Source organism: Chelonia mydas, chromosome 2 (assembly GCF_015237465.2).
Source record: "Chelonia mydas isolate rCheMyd1 chromosome 2, rCheMyd1.pri.v2, whole genome shotgun sequence".
In the NCBI taxonomy this organism is placed as follows: domain Eukaryota; kingdom Metazoa; phylum Chordata; order Testudines; family Cheloniidae; genus Chelonia; species Chelonia mydas.
The window spans coordinates 179,961,205-179,987,513 of NC_057850.1; the positions used below are offsets into that span (position 1 = coordinate 179,961,205).

A 26,309-nucleotide genomic window follows, 5' to 3' on the forward strand; every position below is an offset into this window, starting at 1 on the left:
TCAGAAGTTTATATTCTTAAATTTTACTCTCCCTTTTTATCCCCCTGCAAGTGCAAATGTTTCTATACTCCCCGTATCAACTCCGTCCCTGAGGTTATCACAGATTGGAAGGCAAAAAAAAAAATGCACCTGCGATGACATGTTTTCCGAGCTCATGCAGCCCTCCCACACTGATAGGACACAGCTGAATGCATGGAGGCATTTGGTGGCAGAGACCACGAAAGCATTCAGTGAGCATGATCAGAACACGCAGGAGGAGATGCTGAGGCTAATTGGGGAGCAAACTGATATGATCAGGCGTCTGGTGGAGCTGCAGGAAAGGCAACAAGAACACAGACTGCCCCTGCATCCATTGTATAACCCCGCCTGCCCTCCTCGCCAAGTTCATATCCTCCTCACCCAGACGCCCAAGAACGCAAGGGGGAGGCTCCAGGCACTCAGCCACTCCACTCCAGAGAATGGCCCAAGCAACAGAAGGCTGTCATTCGAACACCTTTGATTTGTAGTGTGGCTACAATAAGCAATGCAGCCTTGTCCTTCCCTCCTCCCCCATCCCACCCGGGCTACCTTGCCAGTGATCTCCCTTTTTAAAAATAATTAATAAAGAATGCATGGATTCAAAACAATAGGGACTTTATTTCCTTTGCCAACTGTGGTCAAAGGAGGGAGGGGGATTGGCTTACAGGGAAGTAAATTCCACGAAGGGGCGGTTTTGCGTCAAGGAGAAACACACATAAATGTCACACTGTAGCCTGGCCATTCATTAAACTGTTTTTCAAAGCGTTTCTGATGTCAGCACACCTACCTGTGCTCTTCTAATCGCTCTGGTGTCTGGCTGTTCAAAACTGGCTGACAGGCAATTTGCCTCAACCTCCCACCCCGCCATAAATGTCTCCCCCTTACTCTCACAGATATTATGGAGCACACAGCAAGCAGCAATAACAATGGGAATATTGGTTGCGCTGAGGTCTAACCTAGTCATTAAACAGCGCCAGTGAGCTTTTAAACGTCCAAAGGCACATTCTACCACCATTCTGGAGTTGCTCAGCCTACGGTTGAACTGCTCCTTAATACTGTCCAGGCTGCCTGTGTACGGATTCATGAGCCATGAGAGCAAGGAGTAGGCTGGGTCCCCAAGGATAACTATTGGCATTTCAACATCCCCAAAGGTAATTTTCTGGTCTGGGAAGTAAGTCCCTTCTTGCAGCTGTGTGAACAGCCCAGAGTTCCTAAAGATGCGAGCGTCATGCACCTTTCCCGGCCATCCCACGTTGATGTTGTTGAAAAGTCCATTGTGATCCACCAGTGCTTGCAGCACCATTGAGAAGTACCCCTTGCCGTTTATGTACTGGTTGGCAAGGTGGTCCGGTGCCAAGATAGGGATATCAGTTCCGTCTATCGCCCCACCACAGTTAGGGAAACTCATTGCAGCAAAGTCATCCACTATGACCTACACATTTCCCAGAGTCACTACCCTTGTTAGGAGAAGGTCACTGATTGCTTTGGCTATTTGGATCACAGCAGCCCCCACGGTAGATTTGCCCACTCCGAATTGATTCTCGATTGACCGGTAGCAGTCAGGCGTTGCAAGCTTCCACAGGGTTATCGCCACTCGCTTCTCAACTGTCAGGGCAGGTCTCATCTTGGTATACCTGCGCTTCAGGGCGGGGGAAAGCAACTCACAAAGTTCCATGAAAGTGGCCTTACGCATGCAAAAGTTTCGCAGCCACTAGGAATCATCCCATACCTGCAACAGTATGCGGTCCCACCAGTCTGTGCTTGTTTGCCGGGCCCAGAATTGGCATTCCACTATATCAACCTGCCCCACTGCCGCCATGGTGTCCCAATTGCCACAACCTGTGCTTTCAGGAATGTCTGTGTCCATGTCCTCTTCACAATTGTCCTCACAGGCGTCTTCTAGCAAGGCTCTGCACATACTGCAGGATAATGCACAAGGTGTTTACAATGCTCACAACAGCACCGCTGAACTGAGCAGGCTCCATGTTTGCCATGCTATGGCGTCTGCACAGGTAACCCAGGAAAAAAGATGTGAAATGACCGTTTGCCATTGCTTTCAAGGAGGGAGGGAGGGGAGACTGACGACATGTACCCAAAACCACCTGCGACAATGTTTTTGCCCCATCAGGCATTGGGAGCTTAACCCAGAATTCCAATGGGCAGCGGGGACTGTGGGATAGCTACTCACAGTGCACCACTCCGTGAGTCGATGCTAGCCACGGTATTGAGGATGCACTCCACTGACCTACTGCACTTAGTGGGGACATACACAATCGACTGTATAAAATTGCTTTCTAAAGATCAACTTTTATAAAATCGACCTAATTTCGTAGTGTAGACATACCCTCAGTTACTTAGTCCTTCTGTTTGCATGGGTCTTTCAGACTGCACCAAGGAAGTGTGAGATGGTTTTGTTTGGGGGTAGGGGTAATTTTTTTTTTTAAAGGAAAACATGGTTATAAAATGACAAAAACTGGCAAGCTAGCAGACAGGTAAAGCTTCTGAAGCTACTCTTAACTAAATATATTGAAATTACTATATTAAATCCACAGTGTCCCTTTATTATTGTTTATACAGCACCCTAGAAAACATACTACGTGCTTTATAGAACAAATAGGTGTTTTACACAGTAAATACCCTAATGGGATTAACAATAAGGATGATACCATGAGGAAGCACCAGGGTTACATATTCAGTTCCACTAACTATTTAAAAATTGTTTAACACAGTTTTTGAAAGTGACAAGGAAGAACTGTTATTAGGTTGGATATGAATGAAGAGAGCATAATGGCTTAGTGAACTGGAACTTGTATGGTGTTTCAGACATGAGAGCAGGGAACAAAAAACACAGATAGGAGTAGCAAAAGATGAAGGGATGCTCTGGCTAACATCACAAGGAGAGCAGAGACAGCAAAGGAAATACAATAGACAAGGTCAGAGTTGCATTTAGGGCCTTGAGAACAAGAAATTTGATTGGACAAATGAATTTAGCAAACTGATCATTAAAGTCAGATCTTGCAAAGGCCTTTAGAATTTAATTTAATGTTTTATTCCTAACAGTTTCTCTTCTAGCTACAGCACTGGAGTGCATAAACCTATAAAATAATCACTTAAGTTCAGAGATCTGACTAACTTCTATTTCTGTGCAAGGAATAAAACAAGAGAGGATCATAGGAGAGGCAGAATGCTCTAGCAGTTCAAGCACTTGTGAAACCTGGGTTCAATAACCTGCTCCAGAGACTTCTTGTGTGACCTTGGGTATGTCACTTAGCCTCTCTGTGCCTCAGTTCCCCATCAGTAAAATGAGGGTAAAAGCACTCCTCTATCTTACAGGAGTGTTGTGAGGATAAATACATTAAAGATAATGAGGCACTCAGAGATACTAAAGTGATGGGGGCCATATAAGTAACTAAGATAGATAAGAAACTCTAAGTGCATTATGACATTTCTTACTGTATCCTGCCCCAGAGATCACTCTGAAAAGAGACAGGAAACAATTTAAAATGATTAACATCAGTATGATAATATACCACTTAAATACAAATTGTAACACTACAATTTAGCTCACTTTATGCCTCTATCAATTTTTCCTCTTTCCAATAACAGAAGTAATAAGGAAAAACTGAACAGAATGGCAAGTTGAAGTAATGAGAGTATGAACAGGAACAGAACATGGAAGCATATGTACCATTTAGTAAGGCACTTCAAGAGCAGTATACTCTCACATACAAGAAAAATCACTAGTAGTTGTCAAAAGGAGAGTCCATCTACCCACTTGGGTCCCATGGATGTATTTCTTTTGCGGATTGTAAACCTCTGGCTGGATAGGCCAATTTTGACTCTGATGCCTAAGGTATGAGACCCAAGCATAAGTATCTGTTTTGGATTGCTTACCTTTGGATAGCCCAATGTTTTGTAGGGCATGTAGCTGAATCTATGTTTTTGGCAGAGTTTATAAAGATCGGTAACTTGGAGTCATGAAGGAACTGAAAAGCATAATTTAAGTAACAAAGGAAGAGCTGTTTCCTACAGATATTGACTGTGGTTTTCCCTTCTTGACTCTCAAGCTTACACGTCAAAATAAAAAAATAAAGTGTGAAAACTAGGAAAACTGAGGGAGACTACTTCAGGCTAGGTTAGGCTTTATTAGTAAGCCCTTGACCTTTGTTCAGTGCCTTGCTAAAGGCCATGAGACTCTAGCCCCTGGACCTTTCATCAGCCCAGCTGTTTGAAGTCTGTGTGGTTAATCACTACTTGGTGGTCAGGGTCGGAGCCTACCTAAGCAAGGGAAACTTGGTATAAAAAGCGATGGAATGGTGGTGACCCACAACAGATGTCCCATGTTCTCTTTTCTGCTTGAAGACAGAAGCATTTCCTGTGCATAAAGTGTGAGTTGGGGCTGTGCTGAAAGAAAAGATTCATGAATTGGAGGGACAAGTTGCGAAACTACTAAGAATCAAAGAAGCTGAAGAGTTCCTAGACAACCAAGTTCATGAAACACCAATACCTCAGATTCAAGGAAGAATGGAGCTGGCCACAAAGGAATCAGTGAGAGAGGAAGTCAGAGAGGAGGCCTGGTAATTTGTAACCACCAGAGGCAAGAAGTCATGGCAGCATTCTACATGGTTGGAGACAGATGAGGTTAGGCAGACTATGGCCAACAGAGAACAGGGAATTCTACACAGTTAGAAGTTTTAAATCAATATCAGGTCCTGAGCATGGAAACTATGGATGATAACTCAAGATCCAACAGGTCTAAGGGAACATAAAATGTAGAGGATACGTGTGGATGGCAGCTCAGACCAACCTGTATGAAAATCAAGCTTACCTGCAAAGAGTTTTCCAATCATCCAAGACAGACTATTCTTGTTGGAGAATCAATAGTCAAAAGAATCGAAAGAAAATTCTGCAAGGGACAGGTGGACAACAGGACAATGTGCTGCCTTCCTGGAGGTAGGACACAAGATGTCACTCTAACATTGGATAAGCTTCTGAAATCTATAAGCAAGGATCCATTGGTGATGGTTCATATCAGCACTAATGACACTATGTTGCAGGACATCTCACAGATGACTTCAGGGAACTCAAAAACATGTTGAAGGAGGATCTCTAAGCAATCTTTTCTGAGATCCCTCCTGTCCCACAAGAAAAAGATGACAGAAGGCAGAAAATTCTGAAAGTTACTCCTGGGGGAATTCTGTGCCACTATGCAATGCAGAATTTTGCAGAAATTAATGTTGTGCACACAGAATTTCCTTTCCCCCCACAGAAATGGGCTCCAGTGCTGCTGGCCGCCACTAGGGGTTGCTGGACCTGTCAGAGTCCAACTTACACACAAAAGACACCGCCGGGGGCAGGGGAGGGAGCTAGAGGGAAGGAGACAGCAGCATGCAGGAAACTCCACACAAGCCTGAGACCCAAAGCTCTGAGGGGTAGAGAGCGGATGTCTGGGCTGGGGTGCACGGCTGGGCTCTGGGGGGGAAGGGGAACCCTGCAGCTGGTCTCTGTGGGGAGGGGGTGTGGGTATCTGGGCAAAGGGGGCCCTGCAGTTGGGCTCTGGGAGGGAGGGGGTGGTGTCTGGGCTGGGGAGGGGGCCCTACAGTGGGATTGGGTGGGGAGGAGTGTGGTATCTGGGCTAGGGGGACCCTGCGGCTGGGCTCTTGGGGGGGAGGGGGTGCGGGTATTTGGGCTAAGGGACCCCATGGCTGGGCTCTGGAGGGAGGAATTGCAGTTATCTGGGCTCGGGGGGGGGTGCAGTTATCTGGGCTGAGGGGACCCCCAGGGCTGGGTTCTGAGGGGGAGGGGTTGTGGGTGTCTGGCCCCCTAGTTGGGCTCTGGGGGGTGTGGGGGGAGAAGGGGGCAGAGAAACAGGAACTGGGTTGTCATAGGGGTTTAACTCTCTACTCCTGGGGGAATTTTTGTGTGGGTCTGTATTGTTACAGACATACTTGGTGACAGGTATTTTGAAATAAATTACCAAAATAATTGAAACTGGTGTGATTATGTAGTATTGTTTTGACAAATAAAACTTGCAGAATTTTGCAGTATTTTAAAATACAGAATATTTTATTTTGTGGCACAGAATGCCCCCAGGAGTAGAAAGTTCATCACTGGCTAGGTAAGTGGTGTAGGGTGCAGGGCTTTGGTTTTGTGGAACATTGATCTACCTACTATGAAGAGAGAAGGCTGTGTGGTCGTCACCTCAGTAGAAGGGGGACCAATCTCCTTGGGGAGAGGCTGGCCAGAGTAGTCAGGAGTGGGTTAAACTAATAGCAACAGGAGAGGGTAAAAAAAGGAAAGATATGAACACTCAGCACAAAACAGATCTTGAGAACAAAATTTAAAAAAGGACATGAAGAGAAGAAATTCCTGAATTGCCTATATGCTAATACTATGAACATGGATAACAAACAGTAGGAATGGGAATTGCTCATTCATGAGCATAAATTTGATCTAGCTGGTATTATTGAAACCAGGTGGGGTGATTCACACAATTGAAAAGTTAAAATCAATGGTTATAACCTATTTAGAAAGGACCGAGTGGGCAAAAGAGGAGGAGAAGTTGCACTCTACATCAAAAATGGCCTTACTTGTTTGCGAGTCACAGATAACTCAGAAGAAAATCATCTTGAATGCTTACGGATCCATGTCCTAACAAATAAACCAGAAGCAGGGGTACTAGTTGGTGTCTACTACAGACCATCAAATCACATTTGGAAACAAGATGAACACTTCTTATCTACAATGTGTACAAAAAAATCTGAGATCATGTGGAACTTCAATTTGAGTGACATATGCTGGAGGTCTCATGCTGCAAGTACTAAAACACCCTTGGAATTTCTAAACATGATAGATGATAATTTCCTAACTCAAAAAGAGTTGCCTTCCCAACTCAAAGTGCTGCAGCCAACACAGGGGAATTCTACATTAGACCTTGTCCTAACACACGAAGAGGAATTGATCATAGAACTAAAACTGAATGGTAGCTTAGGTACAAGTGATCATAACTTGATCACACTTATAACATGCAAGCAGAATAAAGTCCAGACCAGTAATATACATACTCGGTGCTTTAACAGGGCCAATTTCACAAAGCTGAAAACAATTATGAGCCAAATCAGCTGGGAGGAAGAATTCAATCAGAAAAATGTGAATAATAATTGGGAATCATTAAGAACACCTTACAAGATGCCCAAAAAGCCACAATTCCACAACTGTGGAAGAAAGATGTGCTGGTTAAAAAAACTACCCTGGTTTATGGGGGAAGTGAAGGTAGCTCTGTATGTGTGTGTGTGCGCACGCACACACAAATGGAAGAAACAGAAAGCTGATAGTAATGAACATAAATCAGAAGTTAGGAATTGTAGAAAATGTATAATGGAAGCCAACGGACAAAAGTAGAAATTTATGGCCAGCAGAATTAAGGACAATAAGGAATTTTAAAATATATTAAGAGTGAAAAGACTCCTGATAATGGTATTGGTCCATTGCTCGATGGAAATGGTAGAATCATCAATAATAATGCAGAAAAGGCAGAGGTATTCAATAAATACAGTATTTCTGTTCCGTATTTAGGGAAAAACAGATGATGCAGTCTCATTATATGGTGAAAACTCTCTTTCCATTCCACTAGTATCTCTAGAGGATGTTAAACAGAAACTACTAAAGTTAGACTTTTTTAAATCAGCAGGCCCAGATAACTTGCATTCAAGAATTTTAAAGGAGCTGGCTGAGGAACACACTGGACAGCTAATGTTGATTATCAGTAAGTCTTGGGAGCACTGGGGAAGTTCCAGAAGTCTGAAAGAAAGCTATTGTTGTGTCAATTTTCTAAAAGGGTAAACAGGATGACCCGGGTAATTATAAGTCTGTCAGCCTTACATTGATCCCAGGCAAGATAACAGAGTGGCTGATATGATGCTCAATTAATAATGAACTAAAGAAGGCTAGTGTAATTTATGCAAATCAACATGGGTTTATGTTAAATAGAGCCTGTCAAACTAACTTCATATCTTTTTTAGACAAGATTACAAGTTTGGTTGATAAAGGTAAAAGTAATGATGTAATATACTTAGACTTCTGTAAGGTGTTTGACTTGATGATGTGATATTTTGATTAAAAACTAGAATGATACAAAATTAACACAGCACACATTAAATAGGTTAAAAACTGGATAACTGATAGGTTTCAAAACGTAACTGTAAATGGGGAATCGTCATCAAGCAGGCCTATTTCCAGTGGGGTCTCACAGGGATCTGTTCTTGGCCCTACACTATCTAAACATTTTTATTAATGGCCTGGAAGAAAACAAAATCACAGATAAAGTTTGCAGATGACACATAAATTGGGGGAGAAGTAAATAATGTAGAGGACAGATCAGTGATTCAGAGAAATCTAGACTGCTTGGTAAATGGAGTGCAAGCAAACTGTGTGTGTTTTATATGGCTAAATGGAAATATATATATCTGGGAACAAAGAATGTAGGCCATACTTACAGGATAGAGGACTCTATCCTTGGAAGCTGTGACTCTGAAAAAGATTTGAGGGTTGTGCGGGATAATCAGCAGAATATGAGCTCCTAGTATGATGCTATGGCCAAAAGAGCTAATGCAATTTTAGGATGCATAAACAGAAATCTCCAGTAGAAGTAGAGAGGTTATTTTACCTCTGTACTTGGCACTACTGTGACTGCTGCTGGAACACTGTGTCTGGTTCCACTGTCCACAACTTAAGAAGGACGTTGATACCTTGAACAGTGTTCAGAGGAGAGCTATGAGAATTATTAAAGGATTAGAAAATATGCCTTACAGTGTGATTTAAGGTGGTCAATCTATAATAAGGAGAAAATTCAGGGGCGACTTTGATCACAGTCTATAAGTACACACATGGGGAACAAATATTTAACAATGGGCTCTTCAGTCTAACAGAGAAAGGTATAATGTGATCAATGACTGGAAGCTGAAGCTAGATATATTCAAACTGGAAATAAGGCATACATTTTTAATCGTGAGCGTAATTAACCAACGGAACAATCTACCAACAGTTGTGGTGGATTCTTTATCACTGACAATATTTAAATCAAGATTGGATGTTTTACTAAAAGATTTGCTCTAGGAATTATTTTGGGGAAGTTCTATGGCCTGTGTTATAAAGAAGGTCAGACTAGACAATCACAGTGGTCCCTTCTAGCCTTAGAATCTATGTGTATCCAGAATCAATTACTTCAAAAGGTATTCTCTCCTGTATAGATATGTCTATACCAGGGGTCGGCAACCTTTCAGAAGTGGTGTGCAGAGTCTTCATTTATTCACTTTAATTTAAGGTTTCGCGTGCCAGTAATAAATTTTAACGTTTTTTAGGTCTCTCTCTATAAGTCTATATATTATATAACTAAACTATTGTCGTATGTAAAGTAAAAGAGGTTTTCAAAATGTTTAAGAAGCTTCATTTAAAATTAAATTAAAATGCTGATCTTACGCCGCCGGCCTGCTCAGCCCGCTGCTGGCCTGTGGTTCTGTTCACCTAGGCCGGCAGCAGGCTGAGCGGGGTCGGCGGCCAGGACCCCAGACCGGCAAGGGGCCGGCAGCCAGAACCCCAGAGTGGCAGCGGGCTGAGTGGGGCCGGCGGCCGGGACTCCAGACCAGCAGTGCGCTGAGCGGCTCAGCCTGCTGCCGGTCTGGGGTTCCGTCCGCCGGCTCCTGCCAGCCAGGATCCCGGCTGCCGGCCTGGCTCAGCCTGTTGCCGGTCTGAGATCCCAGCCCTGCCCACATAGAGTGGGTACCTGCCTTCTCCCTGGTTCTAGCCCATTCTCTTCCTTTCTCTCTACACTGAGCTGAGGGTGGGAGTGCACTGAGCACAGGGCTGGGGGTGAAGGAGCTGGCTGGGGGTTGGGGTGTAGGGTCTGGCCAGGAGCTAGAATGAGGGAGGGGGCTCAGGGTTGGGGAAGGAGGTTTGGGGGTGGAGTGCTTACCTGGGCAGCTCCCATTTGGTGCGAGAGGTGCAGGTGGGAATGTGGGGGGGGTGGAGGGGAGGGTGCAGGAGCTCCCGTTTGGTGCTCAGGATGGGGGTGGGAATGTGGGGGGTGCAAGAGTCAGGACATGGAGTGTGGGGGGCTGGGTATGTGAGGGGGGTGCAGGAGTCAGGGCAAGGGGTGGGGGGGCTGGGTATGTGTGGGGGGTGCTGGAGTCAGGGCTGGGGTCCTGGGGTGGGGGTGCAGGGGTCAGGGCAGAGCCCTGAGTGGCTCATGGCAGGGGGCTGGAAGGGATATGCCCTGATTCCACCCCCCCTTCCCCCAGGCCCCGTCCCTACCTCTTCTCTGCCTCCTCCCCGGAGCAGTGAGCGTGCTGCGGCTCCGCTTCTCCCCCTCCCGCACAAGGGCCATCAGCTGATCGGTGGCAGGGAGGGAGAAGAAGAGGGGCAGGAACCCAGCATGCTGGGAGAAGAGGCAGGGGAGGGGGAGCTTGCCTGACTTGCAGCAGCAGCTGGCAAGACCAAGCTTCTTCACCCTGCCCGGGGGTGAGGGGAGGCAGAGAAGAGTGGGCCGGGGCGGAAGGATTTTTAATGGCACAATGCCTGCTTGGGTCCCGACCTGGGTTCAGCAGCGGGCTGAGCGGGGCTGGTGGCTGAGACTCGGCAGGCAGCAGCATGCCATTAAAAATCAGCTCGCGTGCCGTCTTTGGCACATGTGCCATAGGTTGCCGACCCCTGGTTTATACTCTTTCAAAAAGGCCTTTCAAAGCAAGTCCATTGTTTGTTTCTGGGGCAGTGTGTTTTCAGTCTTATTACAATGTCAGCACTTCAAATAATAAACTTTTTTTCCCAAAAAACCTTTGTCACCTCTCTTTTCTTGCCAAAATTGTAAGTAATAGACATGCTTCCTTTTTCCATCATATACTGTTATATTCATTGTATTAAATACAAATCACATTTTTAAAATATTTTCAAAAACAGTTTCACAAGACTACTATAACTATACTATTTGAAGGGGTTAATTTCTAATGCTTTAATTAAAATTTTAGCTTAAGACTAAAAAAATCCTTTCATTTTTCCAGCAAGTCAAAGTTACTATTACCAACAGAAAAATATCTCCTGTAATTAACAATTCAGATGTCTTTAATTCCTTCTTGAGTATTAGCAGTTGAAGGTTGTGCCATCTCAATAGAAAAGTAGTTGCTTCTAGATTTACAATAACGTCTTGGATTTGACTTATAACTTCTGCCATTATACTTTGGGGTTAAGAAACCTATTTCTCAGATGTACCCCTATATTAGAATAACTGATAAACTGAATAATCAAATAATGTTTTACCATACATACAGAGAAAAAGAAAAAGAAAAAGCACTAACTACAGTTGTATGAAGATACTTTTTAAATTAGACATTAGGTCCCTCTCCGATATTCTTACTCAATTATGAAATTAAATATTCATTCAACCTTTCATTTTTCCTAATATATATGTAGCTGACCAGGCTATAGACAGTCAGGCATGGTGGTGGCAGCAAGAGTTCTGCCTACTGGTTAAGAGCTAGAGCCAAGGTAGGCAGAGTCCAGGAAATAAGCCAAGGATCAGTACCAAAAAGAGACAGAAGCCACATGCCAGAGCCAGAGGGTAAACCAGAGTCCTAAGCCAGAGGCAGAGCCAGGGACAAGGCCAGCTCCAGGCACCCGCAAACCAAGCAGGTGCCTGGGGCGGCAAATGTAAAGGGGCGGCAGGACGTTGGGCTCTGGGGCAGCAATCCGCCCTCGGCGGCAGCGAGAATTCGGCATCCACTCCGTCACAGCACGTTTCACGCTCGGTGGCAATTCGGCGGTAAGGACGCAACTCTTCTTCGGTCGCCGGCAGCAATTCAGCGGCCACATCATCACTCCGCCTCCATGTTCGGCAGCAAGATTTTTTGTTTTCTTTTTTTGTCACTTGGGGCGGCAAAAACGCTGGAGCCGGCCCTGGCCAGGGATCAATACCGGAGAGACAGAAGCTGAATGCCAGAATTAGAGGGTAAGAATCGTAAGCCAGAAGCAGAGCTGGGGATTGAAGCCAGAAGTCTGAGGCCAGAGGGGAGCAGGGACTGGAAGCAGGCTGGAGCAGGCGCTGGAATAAGGAGTGGAACAAAGCAGGCACAGGGACTAAAATAAGCAGGAGCAGGGACCAAACAAGGGCAAGAACAGCTGTGGGCCTGGTATGTGTTCAGCAGCTGCTGGTCTGCTGTGGGGGCTAGGCTTCTAAGTAGGGCTGATAAACCAGCAACTAATGGGGGTTAAGGCCACTGTCGGGTCCAAAGCAGCAAAGGGCTCACTAACTGCGCTGCTAGACAATCAGTCAGGGAGCAGGCCGGCAGCTGGCCCTAGCTGGTCTGGTCCCCAACAATACAATAGCACAAGGAAAAGAATGTCCCTGGCTAAGTGGCAAACTAACAACACAACAGCTGACAAATGTGGTAATTTTTCTTTTGGCTTGGACAATGGCATTAAGCAGCAATTAACAATTATAAAAGCAGCTTGTTCTCTTTGCAGAATAAGTCTACCCAAATATCGGTTTAAGATCATAATGTCATTAAACAAGAAAAGGTACACAAAGTAGACCACTCTCCACATAGATCAGCCTCCTTCCCACCTGGAATTGAAACAATGATATCCCTTGTCACGGTTCCTTCCCCACTCTGAACTCTAGGGCACAGATGTGGGTACCTGCATGAAAGACCCCTAAGCTTATTCTTACCAGCTTAGGTTAAAATTTCCCCAAGGCACAGATTTCTTTCTTGCCTTGGGAACCAGCTTAGGTTAAAAACCCGATACGCTGCCAACACCAAGAGATTTAAACAAAGAACAGGGAAAGAGACCACTTGGAGACGTCTTCCCTCAAAATACCCCCCCCCAAGCCCTACACCCCCTTTCCTGGGGAAGGCTTGATAATAATATCCTCACCAATTGGTACAGGTGAACACAGACACAAACCCTTGGATCTTAAGAACAATGAAAGATCAAGCAGGTTCTTAAAAGAAGAATTTTATTTAAAGAAAAGAATCACGTCTGTAAAATCAGGATGGTAAATACTTTACAGGGTAATCAGATTCAAAACATAGAGAATTCCTCTAGGCAAAACCTTAAGTTACAAAAAGACACAAAAACAGGAATATACATTCCCTCCAGCACAACGAATTTTACAAGCCAAAAAATGAAAGAAAATCTAATGCATTTTCTAGCTAGATTACTTACTAACTTTACAGGAGTCGGAAGGCTTGCATCCTTGATCTGTTCCCAGCAAAGGTATCACACAGACAGACAAAACCCTTTGTCCCCCCCTCCAGATTTGAAAGTATCTTGTCCCCTCATTGGTCATTTTGGGTCAGGTGCCAGCGAGGTTACCTTAGCTTCTTAACCCTTTACCGGTGAAAGGAAAGGATTTTATAGCACTGTATACAGAAAGGTGGTTACCCTTCCCTTTATATTTATGACATCCCTCCATACAAAGAATGTCTTCTTGGAGACACTCATTCCCTCCAGATGTCTTCTTGTTGCTTTGCCCAATCCTCTTTGTCTGCATCCAATGACTTGAAGAGGTCTGTTTGGTTTCCACCTCAGACAGACCTTTCCCCCACTCAGTAAGGCTGAACTTTTCTGTTATTTACAATAAAGTGTGCTAGGTACTTTGTAAATCAAATATAAAGACAGTCCTTACCCTGAAAAGATTACAGTCTAATTTCAGATGCGACACAAGTGAGGGGAGCATGGTAATGAAGCACAACATATCCGGTAAGAAGATCGCTTGGTTACTCTGTCGTAGCTGAACATCTTAGAAGCTATTTTTTTAACTGGCACCTGCTTCTCCTAAATACTATGTTAGAAGTGGAGTTTTACGTGAAATTTTCATGAGGAGAGGGAGATAAGTAGTTTCATGAAACAAGCTAAGTTTAAAGAAAAAAGAATTCAATATGAATAAAAACAAGATTTTGATTGTCTTCTGTTTATACAGTCCAAATATATCAATATGGTAAGAAAATACAATAGCTTTTATTTTTAAACATTACTTTTTTTTGTACATGTGGAAAATAGAGAAGGGTCAATATCATATTGTTATAAATAACTATAAATGGGAGAATAACTAATTTTGTTATGACAACTAGCAATAGAGCATTTGATATCACTTTACTTTCAGCAGTACTTACTAATTCCTAAACAGTGAGCAAAGTCTTTCTACTAAGATTGAATTACTCCTTAATTAAAGGAGGTGATATAGAATTAATTTAGTGAAAAATAATGAGGATGTTAATTATAGTCTGTAGAGCAATTTGGAGTCTCTTATGGTGTAGTAATACCGAAAAACAATAAAAAAACTGAACACTACACACAGACACAACCTGTGCCTTTGGTTTTTCAGACTGTGTATATTTTGGAGAACGTTAGTTATCTTAACTGAACTTTCTGAATGCTGCTGGTTGATGTCAATATTAATTACACTATTTTTGGTCCATAAATTTATAAGACTTCAAATAAATGCTTATTCTTGGTTAAACAGATAATTATATACATTTTAGAAGGTATGCTCTTTACCACATCATCAAAACAGTTCTTTAAGAACAGTACATGTTGGCCATGTTAGTAGTTGACACACCCCATAGAAAAAAAAAATTAAACCCTATAAATAAGACACACTTCTTTATACCGAACAGCCAAAATCTGTTTTCAAAATTGGAAATTCTCAGATTGACATGGGAGACCATTTTCTGTAGTTTCACTGGCATTATATAATTTTGGGAAGTGGAACAGAAGATTAATGACCTTAAAACCAAAAAGGAATCCTACAATATGTGGATACATGGACAAATTGCTAAAGATAAGTACAAAAGAATAGTGCAAGCATGTAAGGATAAAATCAGGAAGGTTAAGGCACAAAATGAACTATGCCTAACAAGGAAACATAAAAGGTAATAAGAAGAGTTTCTATACATACACATTAGCAACCAGAGAAAGCCAAAGGAAAGTGTACATCCACTCCTAAGCAGAGAAGGAGAACTAACAATAGATGACACCAAAAAGGCAGAGGTGTTTAATGCCTATTTTGCTTCAATCTTCACTAAAAAGAGTAATGATGACCAGATACTCGACACTTAGTATTAATAACAAGGGGGAAGGAACACAAGACAGAATAGGGGAAAACAGGTTAAAAAATATTTAGATAAGTTAGATGTATTCAATTTGGCAGACAAAATTCACCCCAGAGAACTTAAGGAACTAGCTGAAGCAATCTTGGAAATATTTTTGAAATTACCTTCAAAAACTCATGAAAGATGGGTGAGGTCCCAGTGGACTGGAGAAGGGCAAATACACTACCTACCTTTAAAACAGAGAACAAACACAACCTGGGAAGTTATAGACAAATCAGCCTAACTTTAATACCTGGAAAGATACCGGAACAAATTATTGAGCAATCAATTTGTAAGCACCTACAGGATAATACATTATAAGCAGTAGTCCACACAGATTTGCGAAGAACAAATCATGCCAAACCAACCTAATTTTCTCTTTGACAAGGTTACACTTGGCCTAGTGGATGTGGGGGGAAGTTGTAGATGTGAGACATCTTGATTTTACTAAGGCTTTCAACACAGTCTAACAGGACATTCTCATCAGCAAACTAGGTAAATGTGGTTTAGATGAAAATACTATAAGATGCATGCATAACTGACTGAAAGCCCATACTCAAAGAGTAGTTATCAATGATTTGCTGTCAAACTGGTAGGAGTTTCTTGCAGGGTCCCACAGGTGTCTGTTGTGGGTCTGTTACTATTTGATATTGTCATTAGTGACTTAGAAAATATACATATAAAATTTGTGGATGACACCAAACCGGGAGGGTTGCTAGCACACTGGAGGACAAGATTTGAATTCAAAATAACCTTAAAAATTGGAGAACTGGTCTGAAATCAACAAGATTAAATTAAATAAAGATAAGTGAAGTACTTTGCACTTAGGAAGGAAAAAATCAAATGCACAACTACAAAATGTTATGCTATGTTGAGGAGGGGAATATGACCTCCAGTGAAGACCCTGAGCTATGGTGCTCAGGGTCGGTGCTGTGCTGCTCGGTGCCAGAGATGGTTGATGAGGTGATCTCGTGGTTGATAACAGGGGTTTCCCCCCCCTAGACAGCGGTTACGCCACTGGGTGAGGTTCAGGGTGTGGCTTCCTGCCACAGGTGGCACCGGCGGTGCCAAGTCTTGACCCTCTGGGGATCCTAGTACGAGTAGGGTGAGAAGGTCCCTAGCCACTGTGAACGTCTCAGGAGTTGATGGCACCGCAAACTGACTGGTGCGTTGTCTAAACTGAGGTCACTCTTTTGTAGGTGTCTGAGGAGCTTGCTGTGGCACTGAAGTTGCAGACATCTCTTTCCCTGTCTCCCTTCGATTTCAGCACCGGAAATCTGGTCTTCTCTTATTGCTTGTGGTACTTCTGCTTAGGAACCGGGGATGGTGATCAGCACGGAGAGTCCTGGGTAACTGGAGGAGCACTTCACACCGAAGCTGAGGTACTTAGTGTTCAGTCCAAGCGCAGCTCCGAAGCCGGTCTTAAGGCTGCATCCATGTGGAGGACCTTCAGTCAGGCTTCTTGGTCGTTTTTGGTCTGGAACCTGAAGTCCCAGCAGATTTGGCAGTGGTCTTTCCTACGAGCTTTCCCCCAGGCACTTGAGACAGTTCGAGTGAGGGTCGCTCAAAGGCACAGGCTTACCACAAGCAGTGCAGGGCTTGAAACCCGGCAACCAAGGCATGCCCCAGCACCGGGAAGGCAGACAAGCCTGCAAGTTAAGTGCGGAGGCGTCCAAGCTATCTAAAACCTAGAACTACTAAAAACTACTCTAACCACTAACTATAACAACTATTTACACTAAAACTGGTACGAAAAACCACTAGGAGAGAATTGCCTAAGCAATGAAGGATTCCAGCCAACATCACGTGCAGTAAGAAGGGACTGAATGGGAACGGGGTCAGGACGGCCCTTCATAGAGGGCACTAGAGCCGACCTGATGAATACAAAAAAATTTCTGTTAACTGTGCTCAGGGTGCACACAAACCTATGTGGGTGAAGACATGTGCAAGCACCCAAAGAAGAATGTGGTAGCACTGCCTGGTTAGCAAGCAGCTCCCTCCCCTACTCCTATTTCTTGCCTTGGGCTCACCCTGGTGGGCCTGCCCTGTACCCTTGGTGCTACAAGCCCCAGCCCACAGCCACCTCTCCCCAAGGCTCGCCCTGCTCTCTGCACTGCCTGCCATGCTCCAGAGGAAGCACGCAGCAGGGAGTGGCCAAGAGTCTGCCACTAGTGCCCGTTCCTTCCCACCCCTCAAACTCAGGAGCACCGCTGCGGACAAAGCTTGAGTCACTTCAGTGGGCACACGGTGCAGGCTGCAGCTCTTTAAAACTGAGATGCTCCTCCAGAGTGCAGCGTGCCAGCAGCAGCTCAGGCCCCGGCCACATGTGCTGACTTTCCAAAGTGCCAGGAAGTGCTTGACCCCCGGCTCTGCCCCAGGCCCTGCCCCCATTCCACACCTTCTCCCAAGGCCCCACCCTGCACCACTCTGCCTCTTCCTGCCCAGTTCCATCCCCTCCCCCGAGTGCGTCATGCCCTCGCTCCTCCCCAATTCCCCCAAGCCTCCTGCCTGCACGCCACAAAACAGCTGATCACGGTGAGTGGGAGGTGTGGGTAGGGTGGGGTTGCACTGATCCACAGGGCCCGCAGGCGAGCAGGAGGCACTGGGTGGGGTGGCGGGAGAGCTGATCGGGGGGCTACCCATTTTTTTCCTGTGGGCTCCAGCCCCAGAGCACCCACGGAGTCAGCGCCTATGGCTCCAGCAGCTCAAGCTCCAGGCCAGGTTCAGCTCCAGCTGCAAGAGCAGCAGCTCCTGCCCCTTGCCGCCTCAGCAGCTCGGTCTGTGCCAGCTTCTTTCCCGGGCTTGGAGTGACCTGTGCAAGCTTGTTCCCCTCCGGGCCGAAGGGGGGTGGGGGGTGGAAATAGTACCCACAGATTACAGGAAAGTGGTGCAGACCCCAGTGCAGCTCCTGCTCTCCCTGCTCAGGCTGCCTTGCGCTGGCAGTGGGGGCTCAGCGAGTCCTGCTAGAAGGTGGCAGAGGAACTGCCGCCCGTGTCACTGTGAGCAGGACAGGATGCTCCTCAGAGCAGACTGCGTGGACTGGGGGCTCACAGGCAGCTGGTTTTAGCCCCCGAGGCTGATAGTGCACCTGGAGAGACTGCAGGTGACAGGCTCAGAGCCAGTTTCTTAACAAGAGCGCCGTGAAAGCCCAGATGTGCCTACCTTTAAGATGCAATAGAGGTACAGTACCTGGTTGTATTTTTCTCCGCTGCTGCCTGATTGTTTACTTCCAGTTGCTCACTTCCAGTTCCAAATGAGGTGTGTGACTGACCAGTCAGTTCGTAACTCTGGTGTCCATATCTTTGAGGTTCTCCTACTGACCTAGGCTTCAAAGGGAGACTGTGGAATCCCCGTCATTGGAGTTTAAGAACAGCCAAAAACCTGTCCAGAAATGTCCATGCTTACTTTGTCCTGTCTTAGCACAGTGGGCTGGATTATATGACCTCTTGAGGTGCCTTCCAGCACTACATTTGTATGACTGACTGCACATCAAATCAATATCTATACTGTAAAACAGGCAGACTACACACTGGAAATGATTGATTAATTGTTAGGTGATTAGCTAAGAAAATATTATTTCGAGGAATATTTTCAAGGAAAAAGGTGCAGGAAAGGAATTTTGATAAGTGGGGTGTGACCAGGCATGAAAGTAACATTCAACACTTAACGGTATGGGGGCCAGCTCCAGCCCTTGGAAGGGGCGGGGCCTTGGGAAGAAGGGGCGGGGCCTCGGGAAGAAGGGGCGGGACTGGGGGCTAGCTTCCCCCAGCCAGCCCATCCACACTGCCTGGCCCGCACCGCCCGGGGCTCCAACAGCGATTTAAAGGGCCCGGGGCTCTGGCAGCTGCTGCAGTAGCAGCCGCCGGCCCGGAGCTGCAGGCCCTTTTAAATCGCAGCCCCGGGGCAGCTGCTCCTTTTGCCCCCACCCCATCGGCAGCCCAAGGGGGGTGCAAAAGGGTCAACGACATTAAAGCATGGTCCTTTGCTGCCAAAGCACTTTAATGTCGCTGCCCCTTTTGTGCCACCCCTGGGGCAGGGCCACTGATTGGGGGGGGGCACAAAAGGGGCAGCGCTTTAACTAGGACCTTAAAGCCCTGCCGCGGCAGCGCTTTAACATCAGCTGAGTACAGACCGGTACCGCCAGCCACTTTTTACCTATACACCGTACCAGCTTACTTTCCCCCCAGGTGTGACAGCAGTGGTCTTGAGGCATCAGGAAAGATACCTGGTACAGTGATGTGGTTGGTTATTGCCATAATAAAGGCGGCCATATTTGGAATGCAGAACTGAAAAAGGAAATGGGAAGTCATGAGACTCAGAATCTTACTCTGAAGATACAATGGGCACATGGACTATTCAAAGATCACTGTATCAACTTTATAAATGTTATGTGTATCTTTATGAACGGGCTCATAATTGCATTGCTGGCTCAATGAATAAGCTAAAAATTAGTTTCTGAATGAAATAAAATCACTGGGGTGGTAATTAATGCAAATCCCTTATGCAGGTAACAAATCTGTAGAAGTCTTTTTCCCTGGGAAAATAGCATATACTGGTATGACCTGGTTCAAGAGGCCTCACAGATAGAGAAACTGAAGCCATATAAAGTTACTGCCCTGACCTAGGGAGAGAAGTCACTCACCACTCTATCCAAGAACTGATAGAAAACTCTGTACAAGAGACAGGCCCTACAGAACGGGCCTGAAATACATGAATTCTATCAGGGTCTCCATGTGGAAAATGGGTGACTGCCTGGTAAGCTAGACCTACATGTAAACTGTTTATTGTTTGTATTACATGATTTCTCTGTAATGTTTTTGTTCTCAACAAACAGTACTTTGCTTAGTGAACAATGGCTAATTACTGGACTGCAGGTGCTAATTAAAGTCAGACCTGCTGAGATAATCATAATGAATTGCAGAAGTCTGCTGCTTAAGTCCCTGGTCTGGAGGGAGAGACTTGTGAGATCCTGCCACAAGAAAGATGAGGCCTGAGACTTACGTGGGATGCCCTCAAGAAGGGCATGAGAGGGTCAGATGTGCAGTTATCTCAGGAACATGACAGATCTTAAGATGTAAGTATCTGCTAGAAGGAGGACAGGACAAATTATATTTTAACAAGTAGTTCATATACAGTTATGATGCTTTCTTAGGGTGCCTAAGACTGAGAGTCACCTTGTTACCCTCCTGCCTTCAGTGAGAGACAGGCTTGCTCATGCTTAAATGTGTGCCAGCATCCTGACACCACCAAACTGCTAGCCATGGACAGAATCTCTTTGGGGCAATGGTAGCCCTTACTTTGCTTTGCAGGTCAGCAATAGGTACACCCCAACCCCCAAGCCCCTTTGAAGCATTCTCCTGTGATATCCAACCCATCACTGGCTACTCACAGAAATACCAAGTTTGCTATCCTCAAGAGAATAGTGTACACACCAGCTTGTTTGACTCAACTGAGGATAAGCTCCTATATAATATCACAGCACTGAGCTATATTTACAGTGAAAGCAAATCATAAGTAAGACTCTACTTAACTTGCTATACTGCAGAAATTGTGGATTCCACAATATTAGGCTTCCATAGCAATTTTGACAGTGGGAGTCCCCACTCTCAGCTCCCAGGCGGCCAACAGTAGAAACCTGTGGAAAAGTAATAATGGACTTTACTATCACAAATAATAAGGTCCATTGTTACTTGTCCACAACTCAGCCTCAATTTTTTTGGCAATCATCCTGCAATTCAAGTAGGGCCCTAATCATAAAGTTTGTCATCAAAGGTTAAGACTTAAGAGATCGTGAGTACAGATAATGGAAACAGAACGTTACATATAAAACAAAATCAGTGTATACTTTCTCGACATTAAACTTAACAGGCTAACTTTCTGCCTAAAGAAGTTTCTCTCACGTCAGAAGTCTTTCACAGTGCTTTCAAACAGCGCAGGTTGGGATCCGGTTATCATGAATGTGATCACACTCCCTGATTACTTCCTCAGGTACAGGATAAAGAGGTGTCTTTTTGCCTTACCCTTACATTTCTCAAAGTCATTGTTTGTCCCCAGAGTTAAGAAGTCCCCCTATTCCCTGGTGTGCTGTCTCCAGGAGGACTTCATATTCTCATGTTGACTTTGTATGCTAACAAGGCTTGGCTTCCATGGTGTTGGCTTACGATGTTTAATTTACACGTGAACCAAGGCAGAAAGGTGAATATACATCCTTTGTTTTGCAGAAACCCCTTTGTCAACTCTGCCTTGGATATAGACTTTAAACTGTATTTTCAGTACATACACACAACTCCTTAAATATCATCTGTACAAACATGTCACAATCATTCTGAGGATCAGTATGAGAAACTTTTATTAAAGACTTCACATGACATAATTTATGGATAAATACCATGAAAGCAGTGTGCTAGCTATAGTGAATTTGTCAGGCCTGTTAGGAATTGCTGTTACAGAACTTTGAACCTTCTGACAGCTAGCACTAATGGGCCTCTGGGTCACAAGTTTGGAATGCAACAATACAAAATGAAATTGTTAGAAATTTGTTCTCATATCAAATCTCTACAATTTCAAGATGTGAAAAATACTTATGACAATAAAAAATGTTGACAAATTGAAAGTTCATATGCAGACGTGAAATATTTTAAAACGTATTAATATAGCACACTGTGCTATGTGCTGTGTGTTAATATAACAGCCAGAGATTTTCTAACAAGTCTGTAGATGCAAGCTACACCACGTTCACTGTGAAGAATTAATTTTTCCCTCAAAGAAAATTCAAGCTTACTTGAAAAAAATTAGTCTAATTTCTTTAAACATAAATTAGTTTCTTTGATGCCACAAGAATAGCAGTGTTCTAGCAAATGGACACATTTGAAGCATGCATAAAATTTTGGGAACAGTCCTTTTAAAACAAGATAGAAAATACAAAGCATTGCAAACATTCTTCCATTTAAAATTAGGAAGGACGTGAGGACACATTGGTTAACCTATGCCTCTCTTCAATGTATGAAGGATGTAGTGTGAACTCAATTCTAGTGACACCACCACAAAGAATGGCAACTGCACCAAAGTATATATTGACAAGTTAGCATAAAGGAAGTGCTGTAATGAGAACTACAACCATGTCAAGCAAACTACTGAGCTGTCTGTTTCAGGCCAGGTTTGGCTTCATACAAAAATGGAATGTCTTCAGATATTTCAGCACTGGATGTTGTCATTATAGGTGGTTAAAGTTTTATTTGAAATAAAGTTCAACTCAGGTGTGAAAGCTGGGACATCCATCAATTCTTTAACCACATATTGTATTTTTTGAGCATACACTGTAGCTAATTCCTGACCACTTTGAGCCTGTCCAGAAGAGACAACAACACTCCAGCAAGTCTAAGGCTGGCTGAATTAACATGAATAAAATCTCAGTCTGCTTGTTCTCTCTTTTCATTCCCAGTCTGCTTGAACTATATGTAGCACACAGCAACAAAAACACAGTTACAGGAGGTGTCTCATTAAAAGAACTTTTTGAAAGCTTTCATGTTTTCATTTATTTTTAATAACAAAAGAGATTTTATAACAAAAAGCCCAAACAGCCACTGGAATAATTGCATTAAGAACAGAATGCTATTCATATAGAATATGAAGGTAATACTGTGTGACAAGGAAAAGTTTTTAGTCTATTCAATATGCAGTTAACAGAGCAGACAAACAATATCTGCACTTTTGTTAGATCCCCAAAAGTTTGGGTTTTTTTGTTTTTTTAAGAATCCTGTATCAACCGAAGTTTTCCAAATATAGTCTCTTACTGCTTTATCTGATAATACGACCAGATTACCAATGCATAAATTGGCACTTAACAGTATAATGTAATTACCATACTTTAAAACAGATTTCCGGAGCAAAGCCATATATTTTGCTACATTCTCCATTCAGAATAAAATGTAAGTTCAAGGACTGTCAAAAAATAAAATCAGATGAACTATTTATTTTGAATCATAGACTTACATAAGAACAGTATATTTCATTTCACTAAGCCACACAAATCTAAGCATCACATTCAAATTGTAACTCTTTATGCACAGGTTAACTAGAATTACCTTAACAGAAGTTCTTTGGGTAACTTTTTGTTAATGAGGGCTTCATCATTGTTTGAGAAAACCTGAAAAAAGAAACAAAGTACATTATGAAAAAAACACTAGTTCATTAGGCCAAGAAGAAAATCCATGCATTGTGTCTCTCTTTTTTTTTTTTTTAACTCAACAAATTCTGCAAGTTTAGGCGACATCACTATACCTAGTATCTAATAGCCTCCTTTTGATACCCATAATTAAGGCTAAGATTTTGTCACAGTTATTTTTAATAAAAGTCACAGACAGGTCACAGGCAATAAACAGGTTTCAGAGTAGCAGCCGTGTTAGTCTGTATTCGCAAAAAGAAAAGGAGTACTAGTGGCACCTTGGAGACTAACAAATTTATTTGAGCATAAGCTTTCGTGAGCTACAGCTCACTTCATCGGATGCATTCAGTGGAAAATACAGTGGGGAGATTTATATGCATAGAGAACATGAAACAATGGGTGTTACCATACACACTGTAAGGAGAGTGAACACTTAAGGTGAGCTATTACCAGCAGGAGAGCGGGGAGGGGGGAGGAATTGGTGAGTCACTGACATGCATCCGATGAAGTGAGCTGTAGCTCACGAAAGCTCATGCTCAAATAAATTGGTTAGTCTCTAAGGTGCCACAAGTACTCCTTTTCTTTTTGCGAATACAGACTAACACGGCTGTTACTCTGAAACCTGACATCACAGTGTGTCCTCGGATTTCCTTTTTCCTGGTCACTTGTGTTTTCAGCCTGGGTATGGAGACAATGCTATACTCTTGTGGTTGTCCTGTCAGTGGATAACTGTCACTGGTTCACCATGATTCTTTCAGGTGTGTTGTCCCCCTTCAGTAGCCCTCAGAGATGTTTCAATAAGCTTCTATCACAGACTGGACTCCTTCCTAGTTTGGGTCGAATCCTTTCCCCTGGTACAGTTCTTGTTCCAGCTCAGGTGGTAGCTAGGGGATTTCTCATGACTGCAGTTATATATATATATATATTATGCATCCGATGAAGTGAGCTGTAGCTCACGAAAGCTTATGCTCAAATAAATTTGTTAGTCTCTAAGGTGCCACTAGTACTCCTTTTCTTTTTAGGCAATAAACAAAAATTCATGGACGCCCATGACTTGTCCCTGACTTTTCCTAAAAATAACTGTGACAAAATGGGGATGGAAGGGGGTCCAGCACCCACCACTGCTGTGGCTCCAGGGTCCGTGTCCCTCCCCCGCCTGCTGGGAGCAGTGGAGTCCCCCCCCGGCTGACAGCTCCAGCCCTGCTGCCCCAGGACTGAAGTGGAAAACGGCACATAGGTCTCTGGAAGTCACGGATTCCATGTCTTATGAGACCTCTGTTACATAATCTTAGCCTTACCCATAACACACACACACACACACATACACTACTAGGTCTGAATAAGGCTGCTACGACTCCTGATTCCATCATGGATTGTTACCCAGGTCTCTGAGACCTAGCTAGACAATGCTGCCAGCCCAATTTTGGCACACACAGGCCAGGTAAGCATTGTATGATCCACCACTCTTATAAAAATGAAGAGGAGTATGATTTTTTTCTGTTCTTGCTTGCAATGTGTACTGGGGCAAACAGCAGATGCAAGTTTATTTAAGCATCCATTCCATTTCTTGTGGCTCTGGAGCAGGGGTGGCCAAACTGTGGCTCAGGAGCCACATGCAGCTCTTCAGAAGTTAATATGCTGCTCCTTGTATACATACCAACTCCAGGGCTGGAGCTACAGGCGCCAACTTTCCAATGTGCCAGGGGGTGCTCACTGCTCAACCCCTGGCTCTGTCACAGGCCCTGCCCCCGCTCCACCCCTTTCCGCCCCCTCCCCTGAGCCTGCCCTCACTCCTCCCCCCCCTCTGCCCAGAGCCTCCTGCATGCCACAAAACAGCTGATAGGGCAGTGCGGGGAGGGGAAGGCACTGACTGGCGGGGCTGCTGGTGGGTGGGAGACGCTGGGAGAGGGTGGGGGAAGCTGCTGGGGGGCTGCTGACGTATTACTGTGGCTCTTTGGCAACGTACATTGGTAAATTCTGGCTCCTTCTCAGGCTCAGGTTGGCCACCCCTGCTCTGGAGAAAGACTCTGTGGGTGTACACAGACTAAAACGTCACATGGAAGATTTCCAGTTCTGAGATGCTGTTGGAATTATTACGAATTACTGTCCTTTCAGATGTCAGACTGCACATTGATCACGGTTCCAGTGGGCCAGCCCCTGCTATCCAGGAAATGATGGACTGTAGATTTTACTCTCAGGGCTGAGAGCAACTCCAGCAGGGCTGACCATACACTCACCCTAATCTTTGATTATTTCTAACCATCAGATCACTGCTGTTGGGTGGTTATTTTCAGCTCCTTGCACTGAAACACTATAGACCTCAAATATCAGTGCCTGAGCTGCTTTATTGCTTCAGAAGCCTTGAGATTAAATACACATGTCAGTGTCATTTTTTAGCCGCTAACGTGGTAAGTAGCCCATAACACATAATCATCTACTAATTTGTATTATAGCAGCATTTAAAAGAACCAAACAAGACTGAGGCCCTATTAGGCTAGGTGTAGTTCATACAGATAGTAAGAAATAATCCTTGCAGCAAAGAACTTAATACAAATAGACAAGACAGTCAAAGAATGAGAGAAAGAAAGTATTATTCCTGTCTTACAGATTGGGAACTGAAGCACAGAGAAAACCTGAGAACTGAACCCAGATCGCCTGATTTACAGTCTGGGGCCTTAACTACACCACCACTTCATAATTCTATATCTGCAAAATTCTTCCAGAAGAACTGTAACACCAAAGAAGAATGAGGCTGAAAGAATGACACTTCTTCTTGTTATGTAGGATCGAACCACCAATTTACATATATGTGCCACTATTTTGTTGTATGCAAATGCTGACATTTATTTACCCTTTAACCTAATAATTCCCCACATGTCCATTAATATGGGCACACACTTGTTATGCAAATGCAGCATGGCATTTAAGTAAATAAGGCATCAGAATATTAATACATATTTAAAGCAGCTAAAACACATGGCTCAGTA

At 44.2% G+C, this 26,309-nt stretch overlaps 1 protein-coding gene across 23 annotated transcripts in view; it reads right to left on the bottom strand.

The window, feature by feature from the left end:
- Positions 1 to 26,309, bottom strand: part of FBXL2 (F-box and leucine rich repeat protein 2) — a 176,424-nt gene that overhangs the window by 118,890 nt on the left and 31,225 nt on the right. For all 23 annotated transcript variants that reach the window (XM_037890191.2, XM_043540728.1, XM_043540726.1 and 20 more), the window contains one exon: positions 23,243 to 23,304. In XM_037890191.2, coding sequence (XP_037746119.1) covers positions 23,243 to 23,304 — 62 coding nt within the window. The remainder of the gene's footprint in view (positions 1 to 23,242; positions 23,305 to 26,309) is intronic.